The 22,066-nt window shown below is 39.4% G+C and overlaps 2 protein-coding genes across 3 annotated transcripts; both read left to right on the top strand.

The window, feature by feature from the left end:
* Positions 1-8,418: 8,418 nt before the first annotated feature.
* Positions 8,419-16,252, top strand: tmem244 (transmembrane protein 244). The gene is made up of 6 exons (XM_026142632.2): positions 8,419-8,575; positions 11,554-11,639; positions 11,761-11,837; positions 14,910-15,035; positions 15,318-15,362; positions 15,572-16,252. Exons 1-6 carry the CDS (start codon positions 8,483-8,485, stop codon positions 15,667-15,669), a joined length of 525 nt encoding a protein of 174 aa, XP_025998417.2. The 5' UTR covers positions 8,419-8,482; the 3' UTR covers positions 15,670-16,252.
* Positions 16,253-16,593: 341 nt separating this feature from the next.
* On the top strand, positions 16,594-21,829 carry fkbp6 (FKBP prolyl isomerase 6). 2 transcript variants are annotated; one of them, XM_026143617.2, is made up of 9 exons: positions 16,594-16,808; positions 18,649-18,766; positions 19,026-19,115; positions 19,203-19,405; positions 19,548-19,667; positions 19,791-19,988; positions 20,203-20,312; positions 21,070-21,170; positions 21,563-21,829. In XM_026143617.2, exons 1-8 carry the CDS (start codon positions 16,734-16,736, stop codon positions 21,149-21,151), a joined length of 996 nt encoding a protein of 331 aa, XP_025999402.1. In that variant the 5' UTR covers positions 16,594-16,733; the 3' UTR covers positions 21,152-21,170; positions 21,563-21,829. The 2 variants fall into 2 exon arrangements, with proteins under 2 accessions (XP_025999402.1, XP_025999400.1); XM_026143615.2 differs by having other exon boundaries at positions 19,203-19,420.
* The last annotated feature ends 237 nt before the right edge of the window (positions 21,830-22,066 follow it).

The raw sequence follows: 22,066 nt of genomic DNA, 5'->3' as shown, positions 1-22,066 counted from the left end.
AGTAAGCATGCTTTTATGTCTAACTGCGGCACTGGCACGTTTAATTCTCCGGGTTTTCATGTAAATAGACATCAGATGTTCAGATGCAGCTCTCGGCGCTGTGTCTTTGTAAACTTCTCAGCTTTTCTTTCTACACACACACACACACGGAGCGAGAGAGAGAGAGAGAGCGAGCAGCAAAAACGTTACAGATGTTGGCATGTGTGTCATTTCCTGTGTTTACAAGCTGGAAGAGTTTCAGGGAAGTATAGCAGCTGGGTGGAGCTGAAGAAGAGAATTTAAGGCATTTGGGCAGATATCTAACAATAAACAGTAGGTGTGTGTCTGTGTGTGAGAGAAAATGTAAGAAATACAGAGAGCTCATTATTTGTTCAGATGGCTCAGATTAAGTTGGTGAGAAATGAAACCTCAAGAGCAGCTGAACATACACATGCAGAGGAGGCGATAGTCTTTGTATGTAGGCATCATTTTTTACCCTAAATGTGACCCTTACATACCATCTTTACCCCAATCCATCTCATGCCAATAACAAGTGTAAATGACTAATTATTATGTAATTATTATGTAATTAATGATTGATCAATATTATTTACTCCCTCTTGATCGCAAAATTTTTGTATTATTTTATGAGCTACTGATTGGTGGGTTTGTTCTTATACCCAGAGCCTTGAATACTGCTGAATAGTCAAAGCTGGTAGTATCCCAGGTACTCACACCGTGTCTTTAGTGCCAGTTGTAAGAACAGCATTGCTCCAAGCTCATCTCTTCTTAACCCAAAACACAATCCTTTCCTAATCCCAACTTTCACAAAATAGTTTGGCGGTTAAACTAAGAGCCATCAAAGCAAAAGTAAACAATAAAAAGTGGAGCAAAACAGGACACAAACTGCTGTCTAAGAGTTCACAGTATTTAAGCCACCAGCAGTTTACACAAGAAAAGTGCTACATCAGTACCTGACATGTCTACTGTGCTTAAAAGTTTTACATTTTTAAAGTCTTTTTATACTTCTATATTTTGCTTCTAAGGAGCAGAATTGCTTGTAGTCTTGAGCAATAGCTCTCCAGGCTTTCTGAAAATGTACCGACCATTGTTGTTTTTTTAAAAAACATTTTTATATTTATCTTTAGGCATTAAAAAAAAGAATGCCAATGATAACTCAGTTTGACAGACAAAGAGTATTTTTTGAACCTACAAAGGAATTTTCAATGCACTATTAGCCAGAAATGTGTGCAATTAATCTTCAGAACATTTGAAGAAATTGCACAACTGAAGGAGAAATTACAAAGGAACTGGGCATTGCATCAGTAGCTACAAGTGTTATGGATCCAAATTTAAAATTTGTGGTACAAATGATAGTTGGTATGTATGGAGGAGGTCAGGGTAGAAGTTCAACACTAAGTGTTCAACACTGGAGGCTCTGTCATGGTTTGGGGATCTTTTTTAAATTGGTGGAATTATGACTGCAGAAAAGTACCATCAGGTTTTGATCCACCATGCAATACCATCTGGAAAACATCTTCATTTTTCACGACTACAGGGATCATGGTCACACTGCTAATGTAGTGAAAAGCATACCTGATAGAAAAACCCACAATCCGGTTGTTCAGTGATGACGCGACGAATCCTACTTCCGGGTCTAAAGTAGTCTGCGTTTAATATGGCTTTTGTGTTGTTAACATGTTTAATGTTATGTATTTTCTTCTATTTGATCTCAAAAAGCTCCTAAAACAGTCAGTGATCACTGTTGACCTCCCTCGGCTTTTATTACCGCTAATCATTTATTTAAGCTCAGTTTTTAAAACCTTAGGGTGTAACTACAGCCCAGCCCATGCAGCAGTATATGAATGACTAACCTCGTATTGTGGATGGATTATCTCAGTTGTTCTCCTGGCTGAAGTTTGGTCCTTTTACAGCATCCTGCCATGCGATTACATTTGTTCCTGACCACCGAGAACACTCACGGTAACTTTTATCGAGTGGAAAAAAAAGTTAGCTTGTTTATATTATGCTAACGTAGCTGTGTCGCTAGCGGTCACGCAGCACATCATTATATACCAGCTAGCCCAACTTCAGTAACCCTACAAACGTTACTGCTGTTTAGTTTTCTGTCTTCATTTATGCTGGAAGTGATAACAGAGCTGTACGTTTTAATTTGTTTCCAAAACCCCGCAGTCAGGACATGCTATATTGTATTTAGATAGAAGCTAGCGAGCTAACTCCCTGCTAACTTCTAACTCCGTTAAATGTCATAAATTCGGTTTTCATGGATGCCTGGATGTTAAACTCAATTGTTACACCTGGTAGAGCAGAACGCTGATCATTTTATTAAAGATGAAAGACTTTAGACAGTTTTTCAACTCTCAGTAATGCCATAGTGATCGTTTGATATATGGACCTGCAGCAGAGTTTAGGCCCAGACACGGCTAGTGACGTTAGACTGAACAACCGGATAGAAGATAATCGGTCATGGATTGGCTTCCCCGGAGCCTGGACCTCATTATTATTGAAGCAGTGTGGGACAGACAATGAAACAAAAGGGAGTCAACATCCAAATAAGGGCTCTGAAGTTCCTTCAGGAAGCCTGGAGAACTATTTCTGGAGGCTACTTAAAGAAATGACAAGTAATCTGCGTAAGAGAGTTCAGGCTGTGTTGAAGAATAAAGGTTATCATACCAAATACTGACTTTGAAGCTTATTAGAATATAAATCTTTTTTTCTTTATATATTATATTTTAGTGTGTTTTTACCTATTTCAGTAATTTGCTCCATCTATTTCACATTTCACAGTAACATCCCGACAGTCTTTGTAAACTGTTTGTTAACCAGTCAGTAAACATTATTGTTTAGTTGCTTATTAGCCGTAAAAAGTTTAAACAGGGCCCAGTTAACCATAAATTCACTAATTATGAACGACAGCTCATAGCGTTTTCTTGAGCCACATGCACATACACCCTCCCAGTGACAGACGTGGCCTATTTAAATCCTCAAACACGCAGCTTTGCAGCTTTTTCTGATTTTTTGTGGAAACATCTGGATCCTATAACATACCAAAAACTCTCATCTGGAAATACAAACCGATACATGCTCCAGGCGATATCCACAGTTATCCATGAAGGTGGTCAGTCAGTTGCTCTGTTTACATTTCATAACGGACTGAAAGGAAAACATACTGTAGAGGGGCGGGCGAGAACCAGAATAAGATGTGGGGAGAGCGTGGGAGTTAGAGGGGAAAAACAAAGCCTTACATTGTTTACCGGTACACTTCTTGTTTACAAGCCCTCTTGAGATTATGTGATTTACAAAATGTGTTGACTTTTTGGTGTTACACTTATTGTAAGCAGCTGTGGACGAGAGTCTGCAGCTAAATAATTAATGGGAAAATGTAATTGAGAGGAGATTTGGAAAAAGGGGGTGGAGAGAAAATGTTGATGAAGGAGAGGTAGAGGGAAGAAGAGAAAGAAAGACAGCAGAGAATTTTTCAAATTCCTTTCACTGTTTATCATTTCAAATGAGGATATTTGCAAGGATGAAATAAAGACTGACAGACAGCGAGGGAGCTGGAAGCCAGAGGACAGTATTCACAGATCATTTCACATGCCATGATTGGAGGATTGGCTAAAGGAGAAAGAAACAAGCTGACGAATGATTTAAAGCAGCCACTAATGATTTTTTCCCCATTATTGACTGATCATTTGTTCATGCTTTCCTCTCTTTCCTCCTGCTGCGTGTTTATCTTAAACAAATTAAGATGCAAACCACGTCTGTGTGTCGTTATGTGCTATTCAGACACACAGCATGGATAGTACAGCCTCTCGGCTCCCACATAGAGCATATTGACATGTAGGTCAATGAGCCCAAGTGAGCTCATGAGTATCCCTCCCTATTGGTCTGTTTTGAAATGATTTTCAGAGACCTTAAAAACAGAGCGGGACAAAAAGCTGAGACGCAGCATGTTCATCTCTGCTCCTCGGTGGATGCAGCACAGATTGTTTAAGCTCACTCGTGTGGTGTAAACAGTCCCTTTGGTTGCAGGAGCACGCTGCTGAACTGAGTCATCGCTCCCATTTTTCACACTCGTATCATATCAGGTCTGGAGCTGCTGTTTCATTTGTTATGACTGGATCGCAAGCAAAGGCGACCAGCTTTACGGTTTGTTACATTTTGTAAGAGAACATCCTGTTGTTTGCCTTTTGAGGTTTTAGTTTTAGTGCCGGCTTAATAATTCATAATGCCTTGAAATGCATCTAAAATGCCGTTGGGCTTCAAAGGTTTTACTGTGCTTATGTCACCACTGATAGCCTGAGCTGAGTTGGGTTGAAACACAGATTCATTGTCACATGTTTTAATTTGTTATATATTTCCCTGACCTGTGAGCTTGGTAGGCTGGCGACTTGTCCAGGGTGGACCTGGCCTTTCACCCTATGGCAGCTGGGATAGCTTCTGTCCCTTCCTAACAGCCCTGAGCTGGATAAGCAGTTAAGAAAATGGATGAATGAATTGCTATTGAGGCTTTCTGAAAGTCAAAGACAAGTTTTAACTCATGCCAATGATGCTTTTGTCTCTCACACAGTGCAACAAGTGATACACTGTCAAAATGAATAGATCAACTTGATAGATATTCTCATTGACTTCTCAGCTGAGGGTTAGATTAAGATGACTGACAGCTACCTCAATTCTTCTCCAAGGCATAGAAATAACTGATAAAAGTAATAATGTCTCTATAATTAAGACTTCAGCAGTAGATCCTTTCATTTGTGTAAGTCAAAAGGTGATGCCTGCTTGATTGCATTAAGTCCCCTCTTTATTGTGCTCGCCAAGTTATATGTGAACAATTTTTGTGTGAAAAAGGTCACATAAAAGAAAAGCAAAGGGTAAACGTAAAGAATAAGAAATGCTTCGTCACTCATCCAACTGACTTCTTCAGTCTCAGCTGACTGCAGGTTTGCCCAACCTTTAAACAGTACATTTGCATAATGACAGAAACCAGCTCCATTGCAGAGAGAAACGTGCAATTTCACCCAATGTGGCCAGTTTGTATATGGAAGATGTGGAAAACAGGGCTCTGTTATCATATCTTGGAAGACCACTGAGCCTTTGGTTGAGGTTTGTAGATAACTCGGTGGACAAACACATCACGTTCATCGGGGAGGATATTAGCCTTCTTAGACTGTGAGATTTCCATCAGTAATCTGGAACATTTAAAAGTTGATGTGTAGCGTAAAACAGCACATACGGATCAGTATTTAAGGTTTGACTCTCATTATCCACTTGGAGCACAAACTGAGAGCGAACACCATCCACACAGATACAGCGACCAGGGAAGCAGAAAAACATATCAAGAAGGCCCTGAGTAAATGTGATTATCCCAGCTGGGCATTTGTTAACGTTGGGAAGGCACCTAAAGAAAGCCCCAGGCAATTCAGGAGAGAAGAAGGACAACTGCTGCCTGAGCGAAAACCTTTAGTGATCCCTTATATGTCAGGAGTATTGGAACAGCTGAGATGCATATTCTTTGTAGAACAGAGCCTCTGTGGCTTTTAAACCCCCCAAAATTGGTCTACCCTGAGGATCCGGTTCTCCGACGCAAACAGAGTAATAAGGTGTACGCTGCTAAGTGCCAGGAGGACTCCCGTGATTTATACATCAAGGAAACCAAGCAACCTCCGGCGAAGCAAATGGCACAACGGAGAAGAACTAACTTGTCAGGTCAAGACTTGGCAGTCTATTTATACCTACAGGCCAGTGGCTACTCTTTCAATCACGAGGATGTACAGATCCTGCACAGGGAGGAATGCTGGTTTAAGCAGAGAGTCAAGGAGGCATATCTGTGTGAAAATGGAACAACCATGTCTGAACCAAGAGGAGGGCACATGAGGAGACGTCTAAATCATTCCCCAACTCTCTGTGAGCAGTACCCGTGGCCATTGGTCATTACATTTTGGTTATTAAGGATCATGAAACTGACCTCATTATTAGTGAATGGTGCTGGTTTCAGTGATCAAGCAGATGCACTGTTTATGAAGTTGGAGAAAAGAGACTGATGAGTGACAAAACTTGTTCTACTGAAAGTGTTACATCCAGGTGAATAGAATCAACTTTCTGTGACAGTAAAACAACATCCACATGAATACCAGGTTCATGTTTGCTTACTATTTATCTTCACCATAACCTGTAACCATTTCTTCTCTATGTAAAGACTTCACAGAGACATATGATTTAGAGGGAGAAGTCACTCACCAGATCAGCCACCTTCTTCAGATGCTTTACAGTGCTGTTCTGATGTTCACATAAACATTATAAGGATTTTGAGCAGTTAACCAGGTTCAGGATAGGCACTGTGATCGGTCTGTGGCAAACCAAAACATACTCTCCAGTCTGTGATGTATTGTGTGTTGTGACAGCTTTCTGCTACAGCCAGCATTCAGACTGTCAGCAGCTTGTGCTACACTGCATCTTCTGTGAAATATCAGCACGCAGGCCAGCCTTCTCTTCCCAAAGGCATCCATTAGCCTTGGACACTAATGACCTTGATGACTGTTCACCAGTCTTTCCTTAGATCACCTTTTATAGGTACTAAATATCACTTCACACTCCGCAAGACAAGTTTTGAAGATGCTCCAACCCAGTGGTTAAGCCATCACAATGTGGCCCCTGTTGAATCGATCGTATTGTTATGCTTGAGCATTTTTTCCTGCTTTCAACACATCAGTTTCGAGAACTGACTGTTCTCTTGCTGTGTTATATATCCCCACCACTTGACAGGTGCCACTGATGCAAGATAATCAATGTCATTTAATCACTGCGTCAGTGGTTTTAATGCTGTTGCTAACTGGTGAAAGCAATATGTAAATAATGTGTTAACTGGTAAGCTTTAGCTTTGTTGGCAGGTAGATTGTTATCTCCCTCCTCATTCTAAACATTCTAAACAAAGCTGGCTTCATATTTAGCATGCGTGCCATTTGTCATTCACTGAAATGTTCTGCCAGGAAGCAAAATGGTGTGTTTTTGCAAAATGACAGATTGTTCTTTTAATCCCAGCTGCTTTTACTTTTAGCCCTCATTACAGCAGTTACAAACATACAATCATCCAAACACCTTAACTTCAAGGTAAAATACAGTCACACATTCAGTTCCCATCCTGCTGATTTCTGAATGTTTAGCAGAGAAGCACAGACGAGTGTGAGAAGTTTCCTGAGAGCTTCAGAGTAATAAAATGTACCAGCACACAAACCGCTTGCAGAGGGACAGCTAGTTATGACGCCCACCTTACTCTTCATGCAACCCCCCCTCCTACTCCCCTGCTCACCATCACCATGGTTACAATGATGCAGGTTACCGTGGCAGCCAAGTCAACTCCACACTCCACACAAAGGCGCACGTGCATGTGCTTTACCGCTCACTCAAAGGGGGATACGCATGTTGTGACGATGAGGAGTTGAATATAGTTTCCTGCGTAATTTCTGGAGGATACGAGGACATGGAGCTGCTGTCATTTCTCTGTCTCCTGTCTGACACTCTCGCTTCTGTTCATGACAGATGATGGATGGTCAGCAGCTGGCAGCCCCCAGTCCCCCCTCCAGATTTTCCCAATCTGTTCTTTTTTTTCTTTTTCTTCTCTACGCCAAAAATAGACACGTAGAAAAACAATTTGTGACACACACAGCACAAATATATACATATGAATGGTCAGCATTTTATCTGTTGCTGCCAGACCCTTGCATGCGCCTCTTATCATCTCTTCCAGTGTGTGCGTGTGTGTGCGTGTGTGTTGGTTAAGTTCATTTGAGGCTATGCTGCCACCCAGTGTTCACATTACAAACTGCAGAATAAAAGTTTTAATATTCTCCCCAACCTCCACCCCCGAAAAATGAATTCAAGGATGATTTACACATTTAGACTGAGCAAGAGTAACTCATTCAAAACAGGTGTTGTTTAACGGTTATATTTATATTATATTATAAAGACCCAGCAATATTAGAAAGAAAAAAATCACACGACCCTCTATGAGCAAGCACTCGGCGACCGTGGGAAAGAAAAACTCCCTTTTAACAGGAAGAAACCTCTGACCAGACCAGTCTCAGGGAGAGGCAACCAGTCATTTTCATCAGTGATTTTATTATTCAGTGAACCGTTTTGCCTTTATAATGTAAGGGCATTATAATTTTAACAGACATAAAAAAATAACGAAAGCCTGTGAGTGATAAACTAAATTAAGTTTACTACACTGTCACATAAATTTTTGTCCGTAGCACTTCCTGAAGTCTGAAAATCAACATCCTTCATCTAACTTACGTGTAAGTGTTCAAAGCTATACTGACTACATGTATATGTTTGTCTTCATCCGCTTTGGGATTGATTCAGTCTTCTTAGTAGTAATCTCATTTCTTCTAATCCAGCCCTCCTTCCTTTCTTCCCTCAACATGCTCTCACACACACTCGGATATACACATGCTGCCTCTCTCATGTAGACCAGCAACCATTCATGTTGTTGGACTACTGCTGTCGCTGCTGTGGAGTCACGCTCATAAAACGCCATGGACCCATCTCCCTCAAAACTACACCCAGTGATACCTGGGTAAGGACACACTCTGGTACTGTATGTAGAAAATGGTTAGAATACAGTTAGACTACTGTATGTGGAGGGTCAAAATGTTTAGCCAACTTGGTAATAATTTTCTTACTGAAAATTACAATTACTGACAATCATTTGAATTATAGCACCTCATTACACACATAATTAACAATTAGCTAGCAGTGGTTTTGTATAATGTCATATTTTCTAATCCATAAGTGTATGTGGCACTGCACATCTGGTTGTAGGCTTGCATTCCTAGAAATCAAAGCTAATTTCCAGGTCATGCTTTTAAAACATAATCTGTAATCAGGAGATGGCAATAAGATGGCAAACAGACAGCTAGCCAAAGTGTTTAGTTGTGTCTGATGGTATTAGCATGAGCTCAGCTACTTTAATGGTTTTGGACAGACTCACACTGTGATCCAAACTGTTGAAATATACAGTGAGAAGTAATCATAGACGGTATCTAAGGTCTAAACATCCCAGTGAGCTCAGAATATATTGTGAAATGCAATCGAGAAATACTGGAAGATGAGAAAACATTGTACATTAATGTACCTTAACGCCACATATCAGGTGCAGAGTCTGTAAAGTATTCATATATTAAACTGTTAAGCATTTTTCCATTTTTGTGCTGATGTAAAAACTGCTAACACTATCTTACAGTCCTGTGCAAAAGTCTTGAGCCACACCTCTTTTCTTTATAGTCTGCTTCCAAGAAGTTAGTTACTTTTAATTTTTGTTTTTAAAGTGTTGTTGAGCAATAGTTCTCCAGGTCTTTCAAAGTCTGTCTTTGGACATTGGCTGCCTTTCATTTTCAGTCAAGTCCTTGCACCTGTCAGCTGGATATTTTTCTTTTTGTTTGTTTGTTTTTGTTGAGCCAGTTAAGACCTTATGAGCTATGAATCATTCAAGCAAAAAAAAAAAAACAGGACTTGAGAGATGCACCTGGCCCTTCAGTTGATCCATCTACTGTTTACTAAAGCCTCATAAGAGATGATCTCAGTGGAAGTGGGGGCATAATAATCTCTCACACACTGCCAGTGCTGTTAAAGCATATGAATGGAAAAACACACACTATCAGTCATGGATTGCCCTCCCTAGAGCCCAGACCTCAACTTTATTGAAGCATTGTGGCATCACTGTAACAGTCATATTGACTTACAGGTTCATTAGAATTGTACAATTGCTATTTTTGCCTTATATACTATATTTCAATTTCTTTTTGCACTTTTCAATAAATTGCTGAACCAATATCCCAATTTCTTGGCAAAATATAAGTAAATGAGGGGTGGCACGAGACTTTTGTACAGAACAGTATATGCCTGAGGTGCCTATTTACATGTTTTTTAGAGAGTTCGTTTAGTAATCGTAAGAGAAATTACAGCAAATGTCTTACATTTTATATATTAAAACATCAGTCTGCCAGTCACAGAAACAAAATGTTTCCAATGTCTTGTCCAAGGGAGACCTGAGAAAATGAAAACACATCACACAAGAACACGATCAGAACAGAGAAACAGTCGTACAACAATAAACAAAGAAATAATAACTGAATTGAGAAAATGTTGGAAGAGTTATAAAAAATCATCAGATACTGAAGCTGTCGGAGCTTGTTTGCAGCTCATTCTATTTGAGCGGTGCGCAGTACCTGAAAGCAGTTCTTCTAACATTAGTGTACACATGGAGAATATATGAGGCTTCTTAAACTGTGTGGTGTAATTACTAGATTTAAATGAGAAAAGAGATCTGAGGTAATGAACAACATAAGAGTTTCATTCTGGATATAGAAAGAGAGTGCATATTTACAATCAGGGGCAGAATGAAATATAGAGAAAGATCAAACTGAAAGTAAGAGCAGTATGACATTGATGAAGAAAATAGGATTTTTCTTTGTATCTGCCAGATTACTAAATGTGGATGAACTCAGCAGTAGGTACAGCTGTATGCTGGTATTATGAAATGCACCACTGCTCACTCGATTTTGATTGATTTATTACTAGTGAATGAAAAACCCTACTCAAATCCCAGATTCTTGGCATTATCGCTAGAGTTTGAGTTTCTAACATTCTTAGGTAGGATGTTCCAGAGTTTGGGGGCATAAACTGCAAAAAGCTGCACTTTTCTCTGTCGGAAATACTGGATATCTAACATTTATCATTGGTGATGAAGAAATGAGTCAAAAAAAACACATGAGCAGCTTGACTCGTCATCATGTATCCTGTTACCTTCGAAACCAGAAGTGCCTGTTTATTTTACCCGAAAGTGCAGTGAAAGTTGTTATTCATCTTATTTGCAGACGTTTGACTTGTCACAACAATAACTAATAAGATTAACGATGACCCCATTCCATTAAAGTATGCCAGCAAGCCAGTGAGCCGTTGTGCTGGCACCTGCACACCTGACTGGAATGGAACCAGCTTTTAATGTAATTAGTTTTACCTGTGTCTGACAAGCCAAACTGTCAGCCCTGAGGGGTGTTATCAGCCCTCCTAGGGTGTTATATAACTGATTTTCTGAAAAGGTTGCAGTCAGTCATCTATAAAAGGATGCCTTAGGGAGCACTCATTGACTGTCTGCTGTCAGGAGTTTTCTGGGTCACGTAAGAAGAAGATGGAGGAGAGGAGCAGTGATTTTCTGTCAGCTTCAGGAGCCAAGCAATATATCAGATAACCCGTGTCTTTTCCGGTAAACATCTCCAGATGAGTTTTCTCAGAAAAATGTGAAAATAAAGCCATAACACTTGATATTTCTGTCCTGCCCTCTCTGTCATAAACAGTTAGAAATGAGGCAAAAATGCTGCCAGTAAGGTGCAGCATTATAAATAAGTAGTATTTCATCACAGAATCTTAGTTACTGTTTGTTCTTTATGCTCCTTCAGAAAGAGATTTTTTTCAGGACAGGAAACTTGGACTACAGCAGGTTTTATAGCTTCTTCATTAGCTTTAATGGTTTAGTCTTCCTTCTCCTCTCTTCAGGTTGTTCTGCAGAATCTGTTGATGTGCATGGTGTGCTTCTACTCTCTCTACTACATCGCGGTCAGTCTCTGCATTGGACTGCTCAGGTAAACTCAGACTCACACGATAATGAGACCCAGTGGGATAAGAGAGACAGATAAGCAGGTTGCAATAGACTTGTTATTGTTCGTGCTCACGTCATTATCTTTTCTTGCTTCATGTCTTCAGGGTTCATGAAATCAACAGCTTGTTGGCTCCATTCGACTACACCGCGCAACCGTCATGGCAGAACCCCAAATACCTGGGTGAGTTACAGTTGTGAAGTAAAACTAGAGGAGCACATCATTTTCATGACCTCTGTTACTTACATTCTGCTGTATTTCAGAGGCCAGTATTTTACAAAATGCTGAATTTATTCAGCTCTGAGGTTATCAGTTACTTTTAAGGTTAAATCCAAAACATATGAGACATATGCTGTCCTCCTCCACAGTGAGTACCTTTAGTCCAATAGTTACACATTTCGTGGTAATAGATTACTTCTATTTCCATTTAACTATAAAGCTAAAATATAGGGTTTTCTTTGTTTTGTTTTTTTACAGAAAGAGATGTAAATGACTATGATAGGTAGCCTTTAAGTGTTTTTAGTGCATTAAAGCCTGAATGGAAATCAGAAAAACTTTAATAACCCCTGCGGGGGAACTGCTTCATAACAGTTGCTCAAGACTGTAGAAATTGTAAAATTATACTACTTCATCAGAAAGAGGAGGAACTGTGTAACTTGACAGCCACAAGAAGGAAGCAAGGACGTCCTGTGACGTTCAGTGCTGCAGTGAGTCATGTTTAGTATATAATTCTCCTCTGAGACATTGCAGCATTCATCGAAAGACAGAAGCTACAGTCATTCGTTTTTACACAGAATTATCTTGGAATTACACACTATTTAAAATGACTTGTGCTGTATACAGTATAATTTAGCTCCTTTCCAGTTTTTCAGAAGCTAAAAATGAAATAAATAAATATGTTTTAATTCAAAATAAAACACATTGACCATATTTTGATTATATGATCTAGAAGAAAAAGTTGTGTGTTCCATCTGTTCTCACAATTGTCTGACTTCAAAGACCCACTGTGGCAACCGCTTGTGAAGAAGCGGGCACCTCTGATTTAATTACTGCATATAATGCGCACATAACTGAGAACTTGGGACAAGGAAAGTGTTAAATTTGAGGGACACGTGGATTCTTGTGTTTAAATATATATATAAAGGGCTTGAGCCTATCACAGCTGTCATAGGGCGAGCGCACCCTGGATAGACTGCAAGTCTATCACACAGCTAACACAGAGAGACAGATAACTATTCTCACTCACATTCAGGCCTACGGGCTCTTTCTTTCTTTCGTTCTTTCTTTCTTTTAGAATTATTAAAATTTAAAAAAAACAAACAAAAACAAACAAACACAGGAAACTGAAATAAAAAATTCCCAACATAATGATCTATAAACCCGAACAAAAAGGTGAGCAGAAAGAAGCAGTGGATCATCCAGTCCTGCCCCTAAGTTTGCATATAATCTCTTAATCAAAATGGTAACAATATACATATCTACATACAAATGCATACATACATAAACACATACATAAATACATACTTACACACCTATACATATCCATATGCACATGCATAGATGCACACAAGTCTGTCACTCTACAGATGCCATATTAAATAGTTTGGGACCCAATACTGAACCTTGTGGGACACCACAGGTAAAATATTCAAGCACACAGACTTGACTGACCAATTTGTACAAATTGCTGTCTGTCATCAAGATAACTTTTTAACCAGCTGTTTTTGGCCCCTCTCACATCATATCTTTCCATTTTTTGTAACAATATTTTATTGTCAATTGTATCAAAAGCCTCTTACAGGTCAATAAATATCCCCACTGCATATTTTTTTATTATGTATATGTTCGGTAATATTTTACACTAACTCCATCATTACCATAGATGTTGATCTAGTTGTTCTGAGTGATAAATCACATATATATGTAATTGGACACATAATTTCATGAATTACTTTCTTCAGTATAGTCATATCAATGTCATCACTATCTGTTGAAAATTATTTTTTTACATTTCTATAATCTCTCTTTCTTGTATAATCTCTGCAACTTTCAGAAGTATTGAATTTGGACTTTCTAGTCCACAGTTCTCACCTACATTGTTCTATAGACTCTGTCATGTTGTCAACAAACTTTGGACTGTTGGACAAAGTGAGAGTACCCAGAGAGAACCCACGCAGACACTGGGTGAACATGCAAACTCCACACAGAAAGACTCCGGGCAGATGGTGGATTGAAGCTCAAGATAGTAAAGCAGGAAAATTCTGAAATCAGAATAATGCAACCCTTTTTTCTCTCATGTCCTTTTTGCATATTTAGGTTGTTAAGGATGAAACTTGACCCATGAACACAGTGAAAGAACTCCTCGTGTTTCTCTTATTATTCTCCAAATAATCAAGGTTATTTTTCCTAAATGGGCTTACTTAGGAGAGAAAGGTCAGCTTCAAATAAGATGATTTATTTCTCATTAATCCAAGAAAAGACTGCTGTGAACTTTAAGTCTCAAGCTTGCAGCTCAAAGAGGAAAGTAAACAGGTCGCGGTGTACTGTGTTGTTCCAGTCCTGCTCAAAAATGGGAATTACTCATAAAATCTGGTAAAGTAATCTATGATCCAGGACACCACTGCAGTAACCTACATAGGAGTCATCTTTTTTAAAGGTGTTGGAGAAATCAGAGAATATGAATCTGATAGTGTACCCTGGTATGTATGTGTGTGTGTGTTTTGCAAGCAGTTAGCCTTCATGATGTGTGAACTAAGAGGCTACCAGACTGCAATCGCTGAGTTGCTGGCATTGGGATGGGCCCTCGTGGTATCGGAACAGGGACCTTCTCCAGACATGTCTCCGGAGGTGGTGGCAGCATTGCTAGTTAATGCAAGGCGATGTGCCAAATCTTCCAAATAAACATTTAAGCCTGTTGGCCCTCTTGATGTCCCCATCTAGCATTTGACTGCTGGGCCTGCAGCCAGCGATCATCCTCATGCCTCTCCGGACATCCCTGGTGTCACTGCGCTGCAGCCCTGGCTCCAGCTTCATCCTGTCAGGCCTCTGATTTTCATTGGTTGTTGTTTCTGGAATCTCCTGACCTGAACAAAAGATTGAAGGGCTCCTACTCAGTATCAGGAGTGCTGTCTGAAAATGTCATTTTATAGTGGCTCAGCATTATCACAGTCGCATGTGACTGGACATAGCAGTTTATTGTTAAAGCAAAAGCAGCTCTGTAAGGTGATGTGCCACTTTTTTGCTTTCTTCCTGCAGTCGGAGTAATTTCCACAGAAGTGACCTATATTTTGGGAGGACTGGTGTTTGCCTGGATTGTGGAGGAGTGGGTTTGGGACTATGCCATAACTGTCACACTTCTCCACATTGCAATGACTGTAGCAGGTATATACACACACACGCACGCAGAAACACAAAGTGGATCAATTGAGCGGAACAGCTGATAGGATTGGAGGCCTGGTTATGTAACTGGATATAGAGGCTGCAGCTCAGCGTATAAACCCACGGACACTATTTCATTTGAATGTTCACCGCTAAACTGGAATCAGTTTATCCAAGCATAAAGCTTGCATATTTATCTTTTTCCCCGAGGTCACAGTCAGTATTCATTAGTTTGATAGTAATTGTTGTCACAAAATTTAAATTGTATTCTGGTGTGTTTTGCAGTCATGTCAGACTTCCCTTCAGCTGAGCACTGGTGGATGGCTCTGGGTAAGATTTGTACTCCTTCATTGTTCTGTCCGTGCCTCTGTCTGACTCCAATCTCATTTGCAGAAGACAAAAAAATATCCACTTTGTTTTTCAAGCTTCCAATCTATTTCAAGATATTACATTTCTTCTATCTAGACATACTATAGCTCACTTACATCATGCCTGCAGATTCAGCTGCTCTTGCAGTCCTTTAACTCTTCTCTCCACAGGTACAGGCCTGGTGATGATGATATTTGGAGGACAGCTAATGGCCTACAAATTTTTCAGAAGCAACTTTGTCTATCCGGCTGAACTGCAGAATTTTTGATGAAAATGAAGCATTTCACTGCAGACAGTGTTATTACTGGTATTAGCAACTAAAGTATGTCAATAAAGTTATTTATACTGTACATATTCTAAAGAGAACCACAAGACTGACTTTGTTTCCTTACCAGCTTAGTTCAGTTCAAGTAATAGTCTGATCCCACTTTGTACAAATGGCCTACTTTTGTCAATTTAACATCTTTTTTTTTTTTACCTTTTCTGTACAGTTTATTATATTTCAGTTTTGTATTATTTGTTTACACACTTAAAACTTTAAACATAAGCTTAAAGCAACAGATGTTAAAGTTGGAAAAACTGTGAATTATATACTACCTGTAATCTATTGACTGATATGTGTGCATAGATAGTTTTTGTCTTTTTTTTAAAATTATCATTATTTCTTATGTTAGTGTAAGCTTCAGAATTTGTTACATATATTCACATATAATTTGTTGCTCAACGGTGGCCACACAGTTTTGTCTAAATAAACTCAGTGCACATCTACACAAAAATAACTTTAATGTTTGTTATATTTACAATATTTAAAATCTGTTTGGAATTTGAATTAAAAGTTTTATGAACAAGGACATTTTTATTGTTTCTTTTTTTTTTTTTTATCTGTGTGTCTCTATTTTCCAGTCTGTCTTTTTTTTTTATATATCAACGGGCAGTTAAAGTAGGATGACGATTTCTGTCTGTTAAAACAACACAGACCCCAGTTTCAAAATAGTCAATAGTTCAAAAGGCTCGTTAAGGGCGGAATTTGCAGACTGATGATGATACAGTGCTCTTCCCAAATAAACTGAATTTATAGGCTAAAAGTTTCAGTATTGGGATTGGTAATACCAGCCCCGTGTATAGTTGGCATTGGCTCACCTAAATGTGCAGACAAATTGCACAGACGCGTTTCCTGGACCCATCTTCTGCGCACAGTTTGGGACGCTCGTCAAGGTCACGTGGTGTAATTAACCCAAGCCTGAGCGCCAGAACAAACTAGGGAACTGGCTTTACAGAGTTATCTGTGTAACAGCGCTGTTTACAACAGTTTTAACTCATACTACCGAGTAAATGTCAAGGAACGGGTTAATATCGAGTTTGCGGAGGCTAATAAACGGCGAGGAGCCGCTCGAAACGAGGTCTCCGGTAAGTAAACGTGTCAGCAAGCCTGAAAGTTGCTAGCTCAGCTAACTGACCAAATGCTAGCAAAGTTTGAATTTTTGCTAAAAAAATATAACCACTATAATGTAATATTACAGCTAGTCTAGAAAAAACATATATTCTTTATGTAGGCTATTATTTTTAAATAGTGCCCAGGTTTGAAATGACACAACTAGCTTGGTAAAATTAGGTACAGTTCACCGTTAGCCTCAAGTGTCAGCTGGTTATGTACTTCACTGCCAGTTCAACACAATGATTTTACATGCAAGAGAATTCTGATTAGTGTCAACAGTATTTACTCTAAATACCTCACATACATAGCTGTGCAAAGGTTTTTGTTAAATTTTCTTCATATTTTGCTAGTAAAAGTTTCAGCAATTTATTGAAACGTGCAAAAACAGTTTGCACGATTGTAACGAGTGAGTATTTGGTAAGACCACGTTTTTTCAACAACACAACCAAGCTTTCTATTCATTTCTTTAAGTAGTCTTCAGAAATTGTTCTCCAGGCTTCTTGGAGGATGGTCAAAGCTCTTCTTTGGATGTTGGCTGCTGTTTGTTCTATTCTCTATCAAGATACGCCCACACTGTTTCAGTAAAGTTGAGCTGTGAGCTCTGGGGAGGCCAGTCCATGGCTGTGGGTGTTTTGGGGTGTTTGGGATCATTGCCATGCTGAAAAATGAAGGTTTTTCTAACTACTATTGTATGAGGTATCACAATCAGATCGTCATCTATAAAACATCCCAGAGCCTCACTGTTCTACCTCCTTCCTTCCTGACATTTCTTTGTACATACCTACCAATTTGAACCGACAATGTCAGACTGGGATTAATCTCTAAGACCATAAGACCATGTCACTGATTTTCATTTCAGGTGTGTAACGGCTTAAAATACACTGCTCCTCACTGTCTTCGTTTACAGGCACAATATTGTGCTAGAAAAAGCTAGATGGGACGGAGCCTTGTCTCCTACTACAGCTACGCTTTGTTTTTTCGCTGTCGCTGTGTGCTAAAAAGCAGTAAGATTTATTTTTTTTGTAAGAATTTTATTTATTATTATTTTTTAACTACCAGCCTATTTTATTGTGTCATTATTTGCTGCCTATTATGCCATTTAATATTGGTATTTATTTTACTGTGTGTGTGTGTGTGTGTGTGTGTGTGTGTGTGTGTGTGTGTGTGTGTGTGTGTACACAGCCCTTTGTGACCCTTACCTGGTCTACCACTATTTTCCTCTATTTGTTCACTTTTCTTTTTTTGAGGACACAGGGATATTTTTGTTGTATTATTTTTTTATTTTATTTTTTTCAACTAAAGAAAACAACTATGCCGTGCCGTGTTCTTGTGATTAGCTGCTCGTAACAAAGATAAAGATACAATTTTAAAATCAGTTCTTTGTTAAGTTGTTTGTTATGTGTATACCCAACACTTTCATGCCTTGAGTTAGGGGCTTTTTTTATGCTTGAATGATTAATTGGTCAGTTTTAAGTGGCTAAACAAACAAACAAATAATAACTTTGAAAATAGTTAGGTACAAGGACTGGACTAAAATGTGTAAAATAGCAGAGCAGCAAAGAAAACCTTTGAAGACCTCCATAAAGTCTGGGGAACCACTTAAAAAATGATGAGAAATTCTTGCTCCTTGTAAACAAAATATAACGAAATGAAGGGTACACTCACAGTATGAACATTTTTGGTCCTTGAAGTACACATAAATTTCAGTAGCAAACTATACCAACTTTGTGTCACACATAAGAATGCAGCGGTTGGTGTTTGAGTATAAAATGTGTGTTTGCCAAGTGTCATTTAATCTTCTTTCCATCGTAGAGTCCTTTTGAGCGGCTACGTCCGCGGATGAACGATATCATAGGAGATGGAGGAATCCTGAAGGAGGTGGTCCAGCCAGGAGAGGGCCCGCCTGTCCCCGAAAACGCTTCAGTACTCAGTATGTATGAGTACACATTTCTTGTTAAAGCCTCTTACAGTTGTAAGTTATCATATACGTGAGGTCAGGATTTTTAGTTTGTCTAGCCACAATTCACAAAAATCTCTACTTCTTGTAGAGTGTTGTTCAGATTGTTATGAACCCTGCACCCAGTTGTCTCCTGAAGGTCACGTTTGCCATTTTATGGGCAATAACCTGTGAATTGTGTGAGCTGGTTGAGCTGCTACATCACTGATGGTCTGGTTTTACTTCCACACAGTCCATTACTCAGGATTCCTGGAATATTCTGATCAGCCTTTTGAAACCACCACTCACCTCAAATACCCTCAGATGATGAAGTTGGGGAGAGGTGAGAAATGCTCTACAATGGCTGAACCGTGAGTTTTTTGTTTTCCTGCCTGAAATATACCAGTTTTAAAAGTCATTCTTCAAACAGATGTGACACTGGCCGGGCTGGAGCTGGGTCTGTTGACCATGAAGAAAGGAGAGTTCTCTCGGTTCCTCCTCCAGCCTCAGTATGCTTACGGGGAAATGGGATGCCCTCCATTTATCCCCACAGCAGCTGTGGTTCTGTATGAGGTTCAGATCCTCGACTACCTTGACTCAGGACAAGTGGATGACTTTATTACAATGAGTCTGGTAGGGAGGCTGCAGGTGCTCTGTTTAGTACTACCAACCTCAGACAGATCTGCATCTTTACTACACATACTTAAAAGCCTCTACTTTTTTGCTTTTATAGCACAGATCAGAAACGGTCTTTGATTTCTGTTCTCCTCCTCAGGAGCAGCAGAACACCGTTCCTATGTCCACACTTCTTGAAGTTGTCAACACACTGCGGAGCTTTGGCAACCGTTTCTTCAACCAGAACCGATATTACAATGCCAAAGATCGCTATAAACAGGTACATTTTGAAGTATGTTAATTGTTTTTATTTTTAATTACGTTTTACTGCGATGGCTAATATCATGCCAAGTTGTTCTTGGTGAAAGTGTTTTTTGATTATATTTCTCTGCTTTGCCTGCAGGCTATGACGCTGCTGGGAAACAGGGGAACACAGAGTGATTTAGAGAAGGAGAGGATCAAGACGGCTCTGCTTCCTCTCTACCTGAATATTTCTCTCGCTGAGCTCCGCCTGGAAAGACCGCACAAAGCCCTGAAATATGGAAACAAAGCCTTGGAGATAGACTCTGCCAACACAAAGGCTCTCTTCCGCTGCGGACAGGTAGGACGGGGCTTTTGTTTGTCTTCCAGACTGTCAGATAAATAATCCTCACTATCTCTGGGGGGTTTAAAAAAACAAACAAAAAAGGGGGTTGATGACACAGGAAAAACAGGAAACAAAATCATTTTTATTCACGCTTTCGTGTTTCAAGTCTCCCAAAACATATTAACTTAGTTAAAGATGCAGTTTGATACACTAATCGCATTTCTTTTAGGCTTACCTGGAGCTGCATGAGTATGCGAGTGCTCATTGTTGCCTCACATCTGCTCAAGCACAGAAGCCCTTTGACAGTGACATCAACAACCTTCTGAGGAAAGTGACAATGTAAGATGATTTTAATGACTTTAGAATAAATGCTGCTTCAGCTGTTTCTCCTGGCCTGTGTGCAGCAGTATGCACAGCAGTTCGCTGAAACTGTAACAGCTACCTGACCTAGAGCCCTCTGTCTGTCCACACAACCGTGACTATTACATTAATTTTATATTAATGCCTCCACTCACCCACCACTTTTTAGGTGCTTTGTGTAACTGCTTCAACAGCTCGTTAAGGTCTATCAAACGTCTAATCAGTCAATCACATGGCAGAAACTGGATTATACATAGTCAAGACTACCTGCTAAACTTTAAACTGTGCATCAGAATGGGGAAGAAAGGTGATTTAGGTGACTGTGAACGTGCCATGATTGTTGGTGCCAGACAGGCTGATCTGAGTATTTTGGGAACTGCTGAGTTACTGGAATTTTCCCACACGGCCATCTCTGGGGTTTAAAAGGAAATGATCCAAAAAAGGGAAAATGAACAGTAAGCAGTGGTTTTCTGCCTCATTGGCCAGACTGCTACAAGCTGCTAAAAAGACGACAGTAACTCGAATAACCAGTTGTTACTCAGCCAATGTGTGCAGAAGAGCATATCTGAATCCACAACTTCCCGCAGGATATCATACCATGTCACAAAGCACACACAAGGCAAAAAGAGGTACAGCCCAGTACAAGCAAGGTGTTCCTCATAGTGGATCATAACTGTCTTTTGTAACATTTGTGAAACCACTCGGAAGATATTCACGTGTCATTTTCTTGTCCCAGGTGCTATAAAGACAGCCTGGACAAAGAGAAAGACTTGTACTCAAAGATGTTTAGAGAGCTGAAGGGCTCAGTGAAAATGTGAGGACCAGCAGGAGGAGGAGGTGAGAAATCCTGTTCATTCATTCTGTCTGGTTTTCATATATTTTAATCTCATCTCCATGGGAGGGTTAACATTTTAAAATGACTTCCGTGTGATGTGCCAGTAACTGTCCTTTTCCCTTAAACCTGCTACACCCGTCGTCACAAATAAATTATAATAAATACACTCTGTATAATAACTTTTAATGAAGCCATGAAAAAAAAAAATACTAGACTGTGTTTCAAAGTAAAATCTTGTTGGTTAGTTTCCTTCTACTGATCTGGATCTCATCATTTAACCAAACATTAACTGTATGATCTGATACAAACTACAGCTCTCATGAGTTTTTGCCATTTGCACGGACAAATCGTCTTTGACTTCGTCTTTGACTCAGGTATTGGTTTGTTGTTGCAGGTTTCAAGATTCACCATGTTTTCCTTTTATAATTTGTTTTCTACTTATGAAGGGAGTTGGGTTGTAATCATTGTTTCAATTCTTTCAAAATTATCTCAAATTAAGTGTTGTTTTGATATTTTGTTAAATAATGTTTCTCATTAGTACCCTTTCTCTCCTTTGGACTCCTGCTGTACATATTCCTTGCATGTTTGCTGGAGTATTAAGCATTTGCTTGGGATCTTGAGATGATGATGATAATAAAAAATACAATGTTCACTTCTAGAAGAGTTTGTCTTTGTTGACTAACTGGAAACTAAGGTTTTCTCATCTTGAATTTCATCTTCAGTTTATTAGCTCACAACCTAATCTGTTGTAGGCAGATATTATGGATGTAATTCTAATATTAAAACGGCTGTTTGGCTTGTTTGGTTTTTTTTCCATCCTGGCAGTCCAGACAGGATTCATTTCCTCTTACTGAAGCAGATGGGGTAGGGGGCTTACAGGAGTGGGGAGATGAGCTAC

The sequence above is a fragment of the Astatotilapia calliptera genome, chromosome 15, assembly GCF_964374335.1.
Source record: "Astatotilapia calliptera chromosome 15, fAstCal68.1, whole genome shotgun sequence".
Taxonomy (NCBI): Eukaryota; Metazoa; Chordata; class Actinopteri; order Cichliformes; family Cichlidae; genus Astatotilapia; species Astatotilapia calliptera.
This window is presented reverse-complemented; position numbering and strand designations above follow the sequence as displayed.